Source organism: Rhamphochromis longiceps, linkage group LG3 (assembly GCF_057381845.1).
Source record: "Rhamphochromis longiceps isolate RC_006_pf linkage group LG3, R_longiceps_female_GT1.1, whole genome shotgun sequence".
NCBI classification, from domain to species: Eukaryota; Metazoa; Chordata; class Actinopteri; order Cichliformes; family Cichlidae; genus Rhamphochromis; species Rhamphochromis longiceps.
The window spans coordinates 26,125,077-26,140,240 of record NC_140559.1 but is presented as its reverse complement, the minus strand read 5'-3'; the positions used below and the strand labels follow the sequence as shown (position 1 = coordinate 26,140,240).

General features: G+C 38.2%; 1 protein-coding gene across 1 annotated transcript; it reads left to right on the top strand.

Moving 5' to 3' along the window:
* Positions 1-6,555: 6,555 nt before the first annotated feature.
* Positions 6,556-10,138, top strand: LOC146673684 (low affinity immunoglobulin gamma Fc region receptor II-like). Its single transcript, XM_085384532.1, has 10 exons — positions 6,556-6,586; positions 6,718-6,762; positions 6,995-7,255; positions 7,334-7,579; positions 7,848-7,964; positions 8,150-8,206; positions 8,571-8,636; positions 9,214-9,282; positions 9,490-9,594; positions 9,960-10,138. Exons 1-10 carry the CDS (start codon positions 6,556-6,558, stop codon positions 10,136-10,138), a joined length of 1,176 nt encoding a protein of 391 aa, XP_085240658.1.
* The last annotated feature ends 5,026 nt before the right edge of the window (positions 10,139-15,164 follow it).

Sequence of the window (15,164 nt, the reverse complement as noted above, 5' to 3'; positions counted from 1 at the left end):
TGTTGTGCCAATACCGATATGTAATATCGGATCGGTCCATCCCTACATTAAACTACATTTTTAAATCTATTGCTATTTTAATAAAAAATAGGTCATGCTAAATGGGTCAAAGGTCACAATAATAATGATAATAATAATAATGATATTAATACTTTCCACACAAATCAGACTTAAAAGGTCAAAGTGGATATTCTCTTAAAAAAATCCACAATGCAAACACCTTGTAAGCTGGTCACATGACAACAAAATAAGTACATTTAGGCATATATCTCATTGAAGTATCTCATTAAATAAGAATTCGGTATAGTTTACACTCTGTATAGTCTATGGACCGTAAACTATGGACAAAATAAATATTTAAGTGTGTCTTGTACTTCTTTGATGACACTACCATCAGTTGTACTGTATTAACATGATAAACTTCAAACTAACAACAGAAAACATGAACCAGCCTGCTAGTTACGTCAAATGCAGCGTTAGACATAAGTGGTTACTTGTTCCACCCACTGATGGTGAACTTAATCACTGAGGACTGACTTGTCACAAAAGCAAATCAGACTCAGTGGAAGCTAATTTTGTAAAACTACTTTGTTTAATTGCATGAAGTTTTAAAAATATTTGATATTAAAACTGTTTAAGCAGCAGTAAGACACCTGTGCTCACTGCTGTAACACTTCAGTCTTCAGTTAGCAGTGAAACAACAGCAAAACAATGGAAGTCAAAGCTTTCGGCACCAAACTCTGTAAGTATTTTTCATATTTAAAGAATAACAACATAAAATTATACAAAAATAAATAATAATTTTTAATCAAAGTTAAAAAGGAAATGTGCCATTTTTTTGTGAGAAGTGAAAGAACTGCATTTTTCTGATTTTTTTCTGACAGTTTTGACATGCGTTACTGTTAGCTGTAAGTCCCTTCATAAATCTGCAGCTTTTTTATCTCTTCAGTGATGACGATTATGTTACTACTGGGGGTTCAAGGTCAGAGAGTTGGTGAGTGCCAGCTATATTCGTATATGAACTTCATTTTCCAATTTGGAGGAGCAAACAATTCAAGAAAAAAAAGTGGGAAACAGGTTCTTTGTCCATTTCTTAATGATCAGAGGAGTTGTGATGCAGTTTTTCTTTTGTTTTGTTTGTTTATTTTATTTAGTCTTTTGTTTCTTTCATAAAAAAAAATACAGTCCAGTAGGTTTAAGTAGTATGCAATTTTTTGTTGTTGTACTGACTGATATAAGTTAATCACAGTTACACAATATCAAAGACAGTTTTTTAATGCATGTGCAAGATGTATTTTAGCTTTCTCTTCCCTTTGAATTTTTTTAGATACAACATTTAATCCAGATCATACCAAAGAGCCGAACCTTTTCTCTTCTGAGGACACACCTTGGCTTATTGCCATTGCTTTCTTGAGCGCTGTGGTGCTGACATTTGGAGTGTACCTTGGCAACGATTCGTGGGACAGAGGTAAAAGAAAGTACAAAGTAATATTTTTTGCACATCTTTGTGTTCATTGCGTTCTCATCATGCTTTATTAAATCATTGCACCACAAGTATTTTTAAATGGAACTCCTGTGCTGCAGCATTACTCTGTCTGTCGACAAGTCAGAACATGAATGTTGTGCCAATATTTCCTATTAATTGTTATCAAACTTGGAAATAGAAACACAATATTACCTATTATGAGACAAATTTCACAAGGAAATTTTGGCAATGCTGTAATTTTTTTTTCAAAGTTTAAGAAGAAAGGTAATTGCTGTAAGCTAAATCAGTGGTCCCCAAACCCCAGGCCATGGATCGGTACTGGCATGTGAGTCGCTTGGCACCGGGCCTCGGGAGTGGAGGCTCAGGTGTGAAATGTATGGGTTTCAGGGTTTTTATCATTCAGAATCAGATAACTAGGTTTCACTGGGTCTTTGAAAGAAATATTTACGCGTTACAATAGTGACCAGAGAGCATTAAGGGGCACAGAGGAGGATGTTACTCTCAATATTGTTGGCACATTTCAGGATGACGCTGCTAAGAAAGTTACACAGTTACACAGTGAATTCGTGTTTACTATTATATTTACAAAATTCCACAGTTTTTGTCTCTCATATCATTTTATTTTGTTGGATTTATCGGCAAAGGCTGGTCTGTGAAAATACTGTCTGATATTAAACCGGTCCGTGGGGCAAAAAAGGTCTGGGACTGCTGAGCTAAATAACTTAAATTAAGAAATAAACTATGGCTACTCAGTGACTTCTCTTCTTTGCATGCTATTATTTCTCTTATTTATTTAATTTTATTTTTGCAGGAAAGGAATACATTTTTCTAATGCATTTTAAAACAGTAAAACACACACACACAAATCTGCTTTTGCGTGTTGTAATTAACTCTATGATGCTAGCAAAGCAACATTAAAGCTTCAGTAGCTAGATTAATGAAATATAGTGCAGATATTTAAGAAATTGTTCAAAGCAGATGATACTGTTTGTATCAAGATGAAGCCCCAGACTTGGTTAAAGATTATAGTGCATTGTCGTTTTAGTGGTGCCTTATAAGTATCTGAAAAAAAGGTGATATTATTTTCTTGTCATTACCAGATTTTCCTAAGATTTCAAATGAATTCAGTGAATAGAAAATAGTGTTATCACTGATGTTACTGTGGTTGTCTGTCCTCTCACTCTGGCTGCATCCCTCCTTTAGATGATGACACGTTATATTCTAGAACCATTTATTACACCTTACACCCGGGTGAGACTGAACTCAAAGGTAAGATTAACCGTTATTAATCATTCCTTATGTGTTGCATTCAGATAACATGTAATATGTGATGTGTGGTAAATATTAAATTAAATTAAATTACATAGCGCTTTTCTAGGCACCCAAAGCGCTTTACAATTCCACTATTCATTCACTCTCACATTCACACACTGGTGGAGACAGCTACAGTTGTAGCCACAGCTGCCCTGGGGCAGACTGACAGAAGCGAGGCTGCCATATCGCGCCATCGTCCCCTCTGGCCAACACCAGTAGGCGGTAGGGTAAAGTGTCTTGCCCAAGGACACAACGACCAGGACAAAGAGAGCAGGGGGATCAAACCGGCAACCGTCCGGTTACAGATGAGCTTCCCAATCCCCTGAGCCACGGTCGCCCAAATTCTAGCAATACTAAGAACACTAATAGTCCATGACAAAATGTTAATGCTTGTTTAGTAGCTGCCCTGTGAAGTTAATATTGGTGTGAAGTTAATACTAACAACAGCATGTTTTCTATCCTTTAAACAAAATAAATATATAAATATTTTTTTGTTCTGTACTTCTTGACAGGTCTCAAAAAAAGAGCGGAATGAAGACAAAATAACATCTGAGTGAAAGTGAAGACATTTATCACGTATTATTAATAGTGCAATTGAACAAGCTGTACGTCATCTGCTGCGTTTGGTGTGAAAGTCAACAAACTGTTATGTGCCTCTTCAGCTAGAAACAGCTGTCAGACTCACATGGTTATAAGAACAGATAATGTTCACATAGTAACAAATGTATCTGGCTCTTGTGTAGAAGTTAAAATTAAACCACTTGTTTCTTGTGTTCTTTTTGCTTGTGTGTGAATGTTGTTTAAAAGAAAAGAACAACTGCAGCTCATTTCTTCTAGACAGCAGGTTGTCACCGTGGTAACCGCTAATGTAAATGTGTTGCATTGCTTTGTTTTCCAAAACAGATGAACCAAATTTGTGGTAAGCAGTGAAATACACCTGCAACGTTTACTGTCTCTATGTGAATTGTGGTCTAGTGCACAGACTAAATATCTGGTGGCTTATTTCATGTTGTAGCAGCAGCTGTTCAGTAAAGTAAAGAAAATAAGCTGGGTTTTTTTTTTGTTTGTTTGTTTTATTTGTTAGACTTTGTAAAAGCAGAAGTGAGAAGAGGATGTGATGCTGAGGTGGAGCTCAGCTTGTTTCAGCTTGACCTTAATTGTTTGTAGTATATATGATGGGCCTCAAAAGGTCACTTTCTGAGCTACTACTACTAAGAAGGATAAAAATTAGCCTTTATTTAATCTTTCTGTCTTCTTTAAAAAAACATCCACAAAGCAGGGAAGTAAATAGAATCTTGTGAGTGAGTGATAAGTCTTCTTAAAAGATAGAAAGCTTCATCATGTTTTATGGTGAACTGCAATATGGATAATTTATCAAGCATATTTAAAATATTTAAGTCATATCAGTATGCAAAGTATTACCATTACTTTTTTAAATCAATTATCTCTTGGAATTTAGACATTACAGAAATGTGTGTTGTTCATGTTACAAAAAACATCCCCTTCTAATTCCACCATGTATGTTCCAGTATGCTACAAGTTACGATACTCTATATGGTGAAGCCCTCAATGCCAGCCTGAGGCTGTACCTGAGTCAGATGAGTTAAAGACTCAACTTTCTCTGCCATTAAGAGCTGCTGGCACTGACACTGCACTAAGTAAAACCTCCACTGAAGAAATATTGAAATCAACTCAAAGTCAAACTGTGTGTAACTTTTATTTCTGCCAGTGTTGTAATGCTGGTTGATTTACTGCAGGGGGCAGATTTAACACATCCAATATTATTACATAATTTAAAAACAAATATGTTTAATATATTTTGATCAGAAAAACACATTTAAATCTGCCCGTGTCCTTTATACATGATAAATAATCTCTGCAGACACATTGAGTGAGATCATGCCTCAGAGCACAGCGGTCACCTCATCTTATAGACTCTTTTCATAGTTGTGATTGTGGTTCTGCTGCTGTTCTTCACTGATAGAAAGTCAAAGCTAGACCAACTAACTCGTGTTCACCTATGTGTTAGTGTAATTGCCATGAAGCGGATAATAGTCCATGCAATTGTGAAAAATAGAGCAATAAAACCAATTATCCCATCATACTTCTTGTAGTTAATGAATAACTTACTGATTCATTAATTTTGCTGGTAATAGTGACTGTCTCAAGAAATGAACTGGTTGATCTGTTGTTTCTACAAAAAACTTTTTTATACTCCTTTTTGTCACTTTGAACATACGTGATAAACATCAGCTCTACTGCCGATCACACTGTGGTTTGTGAAAGTCATAATCTACCGAAACTCCTGCCTGACCTCATCTCTCAACCTGATCTAATTTTCTCCCAGCTTAAACCATGTGTCAGTCCAATCACACGCCTCACCTCTAACTTGCTGATCTCAAACGTGTGCATGTATGAGATGTGCAACCCAACCACAGCATTGTTATTTCTACACTCATAGATTATGTGGTTATTTTCTCTTTATTGAAATGTGTATTTCTCCTATCACTTGTTGGGTTTAAGGTCGCTTTGCATTTTATGTAGTTGAAATAAATATATTTGAAATAATAAAGAAAAACTTTATTTGTGATAAGAAAAAACTGAATGAAATGACTGCTGGGTAATGAATCGCAGGGATCAGAGTTTTACAGTTGTTAACCGACGTTACTGCAAAGTATCACAGGTTGGGTCTCTGACCTAGTGCTCTGAGTACATTTGGTATCTGCATTTGGGTCCACCTTTCACGCTACACACAGCCCCAGCCCTGCTGATTGTGACACAGAGGCTGATTTACTGGTTTTCAGGTCTAGTAATATGGAGTTTTGATCCTGCCTCAGACTGAGTATTTTTGTGTAGTCTGTGTCATGTTTGTCGTGTTTAGCATGAGTTTTATCCGTCATGTCTCTGTGTTTGGAGATTACTTACACCTCCATTCAGTTCCTCAGTGTACATAGCCCAGTATTCCCCTTTATTTTTGCAGAAGCATCTCTGTAGCTGTGTTGTGGTAACTTTTCTCTGATATGCTTCCCTAATTTTGTCTTTCTGTTTTTTACCTGGTTGTGTGGTTGTTTTTGGAGTATTGCTTCCGCTTCAATAATATATCGATCATATTTAAATGCCTTGCCTTGCTTTGGTTCATGTGTTTTGAAACTACTAAGACATTTTAAAATAGGACTCCTGATTGTTGACAAGTATCACTAAAGACTATAAAGTATATCTAAAGTGGTTACAACACTGTCAGGCCGACTGTAACATCACTGGTCTGGTTCAAATCATCTAGCTGGCCAATCGGTCTTTACTTGGCACTTTTTTTACTCCTTCACACCTAAGACTTTCTCTTGCAGACACCTTTGTGTAACCCACCTCCTCCCCATCATCACCCCTCCTATGTCACTCGGGCTCCACCACCACCACAACCACCAGGGGTTTCCTAATCCCTATCACTGATAGGAATCCATTATGCTGTGATGGGCCATTGGAGTCTAACCACCATTTTTCAGACACTGAAGCAGTTCCTTGCTCAACCCACAGATAAGCTTCAGTGTTTCAGTTTCCTAAGTTGACACAAGATCAACTTGGTTACTGTGGAAACTACTTTAGTAAAGTTAAATGATTACATTAATTAGCATTGAGTTGTAACAGAAATAGTAGAAAGTAGTAGTGGTAGTAAAACTGCTTTAGGAACAGGAAGACAAACAAGAAGACGCCCCTGCTCTCAGTTTTCACACTTAGTATTCAGTCTGCAGCACGACATCATGGTGTTCAGAGCTACCTGCATCAAGCTGTGTGAGTACGGTCTTACATCCGCAATAAAACTAAGCAATATAAAGGTTAAAGGTACTGATGCTTTTAAAATGTCAGTAATTATTAAGATCATAATAAAGTATTTATTATAATAGCTCTTTAATTCTCTTCAGTGATAACTGTCAAGATCCTGCTGTGTGCACATGATGACAACGTTGGTGAGTCCCAGCTACCTGCTCACTGATATCAGTATTTATTTATTTTTTTGCAATTGTTTGATGGAGAAGTAGATAATTTAGAAATTAGATGTAGGACATGTGTTCATCCCTCATGTATATTTGATACATATTTGCTGTTATTTTTATCTGTTGTTATTTTGTTCTGTATAGTTTGACAACATTTTTATTAAACAATAAAACTGAACTGAATTTCTCCTTTTCCTTATCTCAGGTGCAGTTTTTCTTCGTGTTGTTCCAAACAGATCACAGTTCTTTGAATATGAGTCAGTAACTTTTTACTGTGAGGGCGTCTCTCATTCTAATATTGTACATAAGCTGAGAGGGAAAATGAAATCATGCAGCTACACTAATGAGAAAACAGCAGCAGGATTGTCCTGCTCTATAAAAAATGTTTATACAGAAGAAGGTGGAGAGTTCATATGTGAGACTGGAGGAGGGGAGAAAAGCAACATTATCAACATCACTGTTACTGGTAAGTTTCCATTTAGTAAGCAATATGCTGTAATAATCAAGCACATCATTGAATAGATTTATACATGTTGGTTTTCAGCTGGTCCTGTGATCCTGGAGAGTCCTGCTGTTCCTGTGATGGAGGGAGAAGCTGTGACTCTGAGCTGCAGGAACAAGACAACTTCCTCCAACTTCACAGCTGATTTCTACAAAGATGGAATCCTCATCAGGAAGAGCTCCACAGGATACATGACCATCGGCAGAGTTTTAAATTTTCATGAAGGACATTACAAATGCAGCATTTCAGGAGCTGGAGAGTCACCAGTGAGCTGGCTGAATGTCACAGGTCAGAACACATGAGAATCAACAACGTTTTAAAATAAATCCCATAGATACATTTGATTGCTGTCATTCAAATCTGTAGCTTTTTGAAATACTGTGGAATTTCCAGTGTGCAGTATCACTTTAAGGAAATGGAACAGGTGTACTAAACTTTCACATACCCTCTGACTGATTTTCATCTTCCTGTTTGACCTTTTTGTTTTTGCTTTTTTTCCATTTTTTTCAAAAGATAAATTAAACGACTTTATTCATATTTACAAATATATTTACAGATAGTTCCAAAAAGGAAAGCCATCCTGCCACACCTTGGATTATTGTCACTGTTTTATTGGGTGTTGTGTTGGTGGTGGGGGCACTGCGTCGCTTTGGGAAAGATTACTGGGACAGAGGTAAAGAAAATAACAAACATTACATTTCATGTAGAATTTTGTGCTCATTCTTTTAACAAAATACAAAGAAATAGCAGTGGCTCATAACTTTTTCATAGCACTGTTGTTGTCTAAAGTTTTAAAAAATACCTTTATTTTTTCCATGTTGTTCACTGGTGACGTTGTTTTTCTTCCTTGTACTATAGCACTGCTCTATCTGTCAACTAAGGTGCGTACTTCAGATTCAACAGAGCGTCAAACAGGTCAGAACACAAACACTGTTTAATTACCCATGTGTATGGCATCCTGCAAAAGACTTAACTATGCAAACATAATTTAACTTGGAACCTATAAAGTACTTTAAACCAAGCATTAACAGTCACCACACAGGAAAGACAAGAACTATGTATTAGAATGTGCTCTTAATTGTTATTGTATTAATAAATAAAAACTTGTGTCCTCTTGACCAACATGAAATAAATACTTGGTTAAAGTAATATACATTAAAAGATTTTTAATTGTGAAAATCAGAAGCTAAATGTCCTGACGTAAAAAAAAAAACTCTGTTTAGACTATTTTGTCGCAAGACTGTTGTGATGTTTTATGTTGTTGTTTTTTTAATCACAGAGGCCAGTGCACCAAATGCAAGCAGAGCAACATACGCTACTGTAAATAAAAACAGGAAAAAAACAGGTAATGTCATGTAAATTATAGTTATCTCCTGTTAAAAAATAACTTATTAAGTTTACACTAACAGAATTTAAGTTGATATAAGGTTTGTCGCAAATTTGATGTATGAAGTCAAACAAGACTTGTTTGTCTGGTATTGCCTTACTCTTTCTTGTGATGTGTATCTGTTATTGCTAAATGTGTAGGCGGTGGTGAGAACATGAGTTTCCTGGACTTGTGCTTCAAATAAAAACCACAGTGCTAATACAGTTCAAGCATGTATTTTAGACGCCCATCTAGAGTGAGAGGTGTGAATTTGCTTTGTACAGCTCAAAACTAAAAGTTTTGTATTGAAATTTTGTATTAAGTTTATATAATAAACTATAAATTAAACAAAACAAGAATAGGAACATGATATAATCAATATTCAATCATCTTACTCATTTGGAAATGACAAAAACAATGCATGTAGCATAAAAATGTATAAAACTGCAGGTATTGACTTATATGTATATTAGGCATTTCGAAAATGTCAAATTTGACTTCATTGTTTTCAACATATTGATATCCTCACTTTACTCTCACTCTGTGTCTCCTTTAGATGAAGATGGATTGTCTTCTGGACCCTGTTACTACCTCGTAGAACAGGAGTACGCTGAAGTAAATGAAGGTGAGACTTGTTATGACTTGTTAAAAGCCATTTGTATTCAGATCAACCACTATTAAATACATTATCAATTAACTTATAATAATGTAAGGCAATATAAGTGTTTTATTGAGTAGAAATTGTTGCTATCGACTGATTTATCGATTTATATTTATATTTATATTTATTTATTTATTTATATTTATCGATTTAATTCTGTTGTCAAAACAGAACCAGAAAAGTCCACTGCAAGAAGAACTTCGTCACATGTCTATCAACTTGTGCCAGATGACGCTTTTTATTCTGTATTACAAGAGGTAAAACTGAGGCAGTGGTGTTATATTGCAGATAATATGTGATGGATACTAAAGAGTGGACAGTTAATACAGATTTCAATACATTATTACTTTTCAAAAAGTACTTTTAATGTTGGCAACTTATTTTAATGAAGTTATTTTACTGAAAGTACAGGCTTGGAAATGTATTTAAAAATAAAGTAAAAAGTAGCTCCTCATTAGGACATTTGAAAAAAAAACCCACAAAAACAAAAACAGTTTGTGTGTTTGCTGGGCTGATAGAAACGCTGCATTTGAAACTGCCTGCAACTTAAAGATGCTAGTTCCTCTTCTGTAGGGCTGGTTAGATGCTGAAGCACCACAACTGTGTATATGTTGTAACTAATTCCATCTCTTTGTGTGCAGTAAGCCATGGTTATGGATACACCAGTAAGATTGTACTTTGCAAAAAGAAATTGCCTGGAACGGGAAAAACTGAGAAACTGCTGCAAATCCAGTCCACCACCCATGATCCTGCTGCTCATCAGAAGGACCAGAAGCAAATAGGCGGCAGTTCAGAGAAGGCCAGCCTGTTTCACTACTGATCATCTTAGAGTGGTGATAAGCCATTATCCTGATCATCTGATTGTTATGATGTCTGTGTTATATTGTAGATGTCCTGTAAAGTGGCCTAACCCTACATGGACTAAGGTTATGCAAGGCCTAATGTATTTATTTTATATTTTGTGAAATAATAACTAAAACAACTCTGGTCTTTCAGGAAACATTTGTATTTTCTGTCTGGCTCAAATGGCAATGAAGTTACAAGCATTTAAAGAGTTTTTGTAAAATGGGTCCACCTCTGGACCCATTACTCATTTCACTTTTTTAGTGAGTCCAAATCCATTTGGCCGTATCAAATGACATAAGAGGTCTCACTACACACACAATGGCTTGCAGTTATCTATTTGTAAAAAATGTTCGGAATCATGTATGATTTTCGTTCCACTTCTCATGTGTACACCACTTTGTGTCGGTCTTTCACGTGGAATTCCAATAAAATTGATTCATGTTTGTGGCTGTGATGTGACAAAATGTGGAAAAGTTCAATTTCAATTTCAAGTTCAGTTTTGATTTAATCATAAGGTCTTGTATCTATATTTGTTCTGTACTTCCTGTGTGCTTTGCAGGGTGCAGAGAGAAAGAGTTGATGAAGGAGGAGCGTTAAACAGCACACTCACGTGTTACTTGTTTTCATGAGTGAAAAAGTAACACAGGTTACTTTAGATAGGTATAGTGTGCATGTCTATAAATTGTTGTCTTGCTTATGTTCAATTAGATCAGTGGTTCCCAAACGTTTTTTGCTAGGCCCCCTGCGCGCACAAACATATCCTCCAGCCACATTGTGGTTTATTTCACACCTCAAACATTTAGCAATTAAGCAAATACAAGTAATCTGCAATAAATTAAAGGTAGCAATAAAATAAACTACTAACTCTTTTACGCTACGTCCACACCTACAAGTGTATTTTTGAAAACGCAGCTGTTTCTATGCGTTTGGGCCTTCGTCCACATGTAAACGTCGCGCCGAACCACCGAAAACTCAGGTTTTTTTAAGAATATGTGTGGACGAGGAATACAGAGTTCATCATGCAACGTCAAAGGTATGTGCCTTTTTTCACAGGCAGGGCAAAGCTATGAGCTGATTTTGTCTCTATCTGTGCACCATGTTATTGTTTACATGAAATGAATTGCAGAATGACAGATAGAGACAAAATCAGCTCATAGCTTTGCCCTGCTAAGAAGCGTGTGTGCTTGTACAAAGGCCGTTCAGCCTCGGGATTTACACTCTGCCCGACATAGATATGACAACATGTTAGCAAAAAGTATTGACAAATGCATAATTTATTCTACAATTCATTACTTACGCACAGTGTCTGAGGAGGATGTGCGGAAGTGCTTCAGGAAGGTGAACGCACGCAAAGCTACTGGTCCGGACGGGATTCCCGGCCGCGTCCTCAAGTCATGCGCGGCTCAGCTGGCTGGAGTGTTCACGCACATCTTCAACCTTTCCCTCTCTCTGTCTGTAGTCCCAGCCTGCTTCAAAATGGCCACCATCGTCCCTGTACCCAAATCCTCCACCATCTCCTCATTGAACGACTGGCGACCTGTAGCCCTGACCCCCATCGTGAGCAAAAGCTTCGAGAAGCTGGTCAGGGACTTCATCTGCTCTGCACTACCCGACTCACTGGACCCTCTACAGTTCGCATACCGCCACAACAGGTCCACTGATGATGCCATAGCCCTGACACTACACACTGCCCTGTCACACCTGGAGAAGAGAGACACGTATGTGAGAATGCTGTTTGTAGATTACAGCTCAGCATTCAATACCATCGTTCCCTCGAAGCTGGACAGGAAACTGCAGGATCTAGGACTGAGCAGCTCCCTCTGCAGCTGGATCCTTAGCTTCCTGTCTGACAGACGCCAAGTGGTCAGACTGGGCAGCATCACCTCATCCCCCATCACACTGAACACTGGTGCTCCACAGGGGTGTGTACTGAGCCCTCTCCTGTACTCACTCTACACCTACGACTGCACAGCCACTAACAGCTCCAACATCATTGTGAAGTTTGCGGACGACACTACAGTGGTGGGTCTTATCACCAATGGTGATGAGACGGCTTACAGGGAGGAGGTCAGCGCCATGACCCACTGGTGTCAAGACAACCATCTCACCCTCAACGTCGCAAAGACAAAGGAGTTGATAGTGGACTTCCGGAGGTGCAGAGAAGTACACACCCCCATCACCATCAACGCCGCTGCTGTGGAGAGAGTGAGCAGCTTCCGGTTCCTTGGCGTACACCTGGCTGAGGATCTTACGTGGTCAGTACACACAAACAAAACAGTGAAGAAGGCGCAGCAGCGCCTCTTCTTTCTCAGGAGACTGAAAAGATTCGGCATGAGCCCCCGCATCCTCAGGACCTTCTATCACTGTGCCATTGAGAGCATCCTCACTGGATGCATCACCACCTGGTACAGCAACAGCACCGCCTACAACTGCAAAGCTCTCCAGCGAGTAGTGCGGTGCTCTGAACGGATAATTGGAGGTGAGCTTCCCTCCCTCCAAGACATCTACAGGAAGCGCTGCCTGAGGAAAGCGGGGAGGATCATCAAGGACTCCAGTCACCCCAGCCATAAACTGTTCAGACTGCTTCCATCAGGAAGGAGGTTCTGCAGCATCCGGTCCCGTACCAGCAGACTGAGAGACAGCTTTTTCCATCAGGCCATCAGACTGCTGAACACGTCATAGACACCTCACCTTCACTACTGGAACTTCAACATTATGCACTACACACTGTACAGTAATGCCACTGTTTTGCACATATTCAACTATGTATATTTTTATATATTATTATTGTTTACTCTATTTAATTAGTAAAATATGTGTACACACACACACACACGTAGGAAAATATTTAGTATACACATCCAGAAATGCATATACTATTATATATTGTACATATATTTATTAGTTTCAGATGTAGCCATTCTTGTATTTTGCTTGTTTACATTATTGTATTTTGCACACCTCTGTTGCTTGTGAAGCTCGCACACAAGAATTTCACTCACATGTGCTGTACCAATGTACCTGCACATGTGATGTGACAATAAAAGTGATTTGATTTGATTTGATTTGATTTGAGAATTCTTAGTTGTCACGCATCTTTTTCGATGCGTGTGGCTCTTGTGGTCCTCCATACTTTAATATGCTGACACTGTACCTTGTTCCACTAAGGAGTAGGGATGGGTATCGTTTTGGTTTTATGCAATACTGGTGCCAAATCGGTACTTTTGAAACGGTGCCGGTGCTTAAACGGTGCTCAAACCGTTTAAGCACCGTTTAAGTTCTCCATTCTAAAGAATGGAGAACACAAAATTGGTCCAAAAACCTCTCATGTTCAGCTGTTTTTTTGTAAAAAGATAACAATGTTAGCCTTTTCTGCAACTATGGGGCATATATGGTATCACTCTTGGCTGGAAGCAGTGCTTAAACAATGGAAAAAACACAAACTTTGTCCAAAAACCTCTCATGTTTAGCTGTTTTTTTTCACTTTTTCTTTGGTCATTTTAGCCTTTTTGGCCAGGGTGAAGGGAGTATCTGCCATCAAACAAGAAGACAGCGGCATGTAGCTATGATGATGTTTGCTAGTTCACCTTACATGCATTAATGTAATAACGTGGTTAGCCTACTCAACGTAAATTACACACGAACAACATTAAGCTACTCACGCAGAGAAGAACGGCCGCAGCTGCCATCATCATTTCTGCTACACTGGCAGGGCTAGGGGCCAGGACGCTCCTCTTCGGGTTTTGGGGGGATCTTGCTATCAAAGCTATCAAATACGGCGCATTTCTTGGCTTTAAAAAAAAACACGCTATACGTAGCCAGGTGTTTCATCGGATTTGAGGTGTTAATTCCTTTGACAGTATCACAGTATCAGCTTAAAGCACTTGTTGCAGGCTGCTGAGTTTGCATATTTTGCTGTGAAGTACAGCCAGACTTTTGACTGCTTTGCCTTGGACATTTTTAATCTGTAGCTCTGCTCTAAAAGAAAGTACGTACCTGACCCCGACTACCTCGGAAACATAAAATGATTGTCTAGAATCTAAAGTGTATCACAGCTCAGGAAAAAAAAGCACCGAAATGTGCGCTGCTTTTCGGTCTGGTTACTACCGTTTATGTCAGATCCGGTGCGATCACGGCCGGATACCGGTACCCATCCCTACTAAGGAGACTGTTTCTAGTGAAAAAAGACATTCCTGCTAAGCATGATGGGACAGAAATATTTGTGTGAACATGCTTAAGATGAAAAAAAAAACAAGTCAGGGTCTGTGAATGATTTCACTGAGCATAAAATAATCAATTTACTGTTCTGAAATAGAAAATGGTAAGATTTTAGATGATGCTATATTTAAATGAGTTCAACTTACTTCAAACTTAATGATTGATTATAAATATTTTATAATAAAATAAATCCAGTTTGTGCTACAAGAATTTTATTGTCCATTCATGAACAAAGTGGGTTTAACTCAAAATATGTGTTTGAGGAAGAAACAACAGAAGAAACAACAACAACATACTGTTCACTTGATGACCACAGATAATGAGAAGCTTCTGGTATGTTGCCTTCTAGTGTTTACTGCTGACATTGCTGCAGATTAGTGATGCGCGAATCATGAACGAATCGTTCAGTACTCGAGAATCACTTTACTGACTCATGAATCATGATTCACAAGGCCAACTGACTCATCCCCGTTGCTGTTAGCAGCAATATATCTAGCTTATAATTAAAATTGTGGAGAAAAACACAACATCCAGTATCTTAACAAAAAAATTTCTGCTCTGAACTGGAAGAAAAAACCCTGAGTAGAAGCTCACATCAAGAAAATAACTCCTCGGTTCACAGTAGCATCACTCCGCTAACATCCTAACAGCACATTTGAGCTACTCACCCCCTCCCTCCTGTGCTGAATCATAGCACGAACGAATCACTCACCCCCTCCCTCCTGGCTCACAGCTTCTTCTTCTTCTTGGTTGGCAATCCATGTTAATGTGCATTACCGCCC

Coding starts and splice junctions, on each gene's coding strand:
- LOC146673684 (XM_085384532.1), top strand. CDS start 6,556: ATGGTGTTCAGAGCTACCTGCATCAAGCTGT. Junction 7,965..8,149: donor GAAAGATTACTGGGACAGAG/GTAAAGAAAATA, acceptor CTTGTACTATAG/CACTGCTCTATCTGTCAACT. Junction 9,595..9,959: donor GGTAAAACTGAGGCAGTGGT/GTTATATTGCAG, acceptor CTTTGTGTGCAG/TAAGCCATGGTTATGGATAC.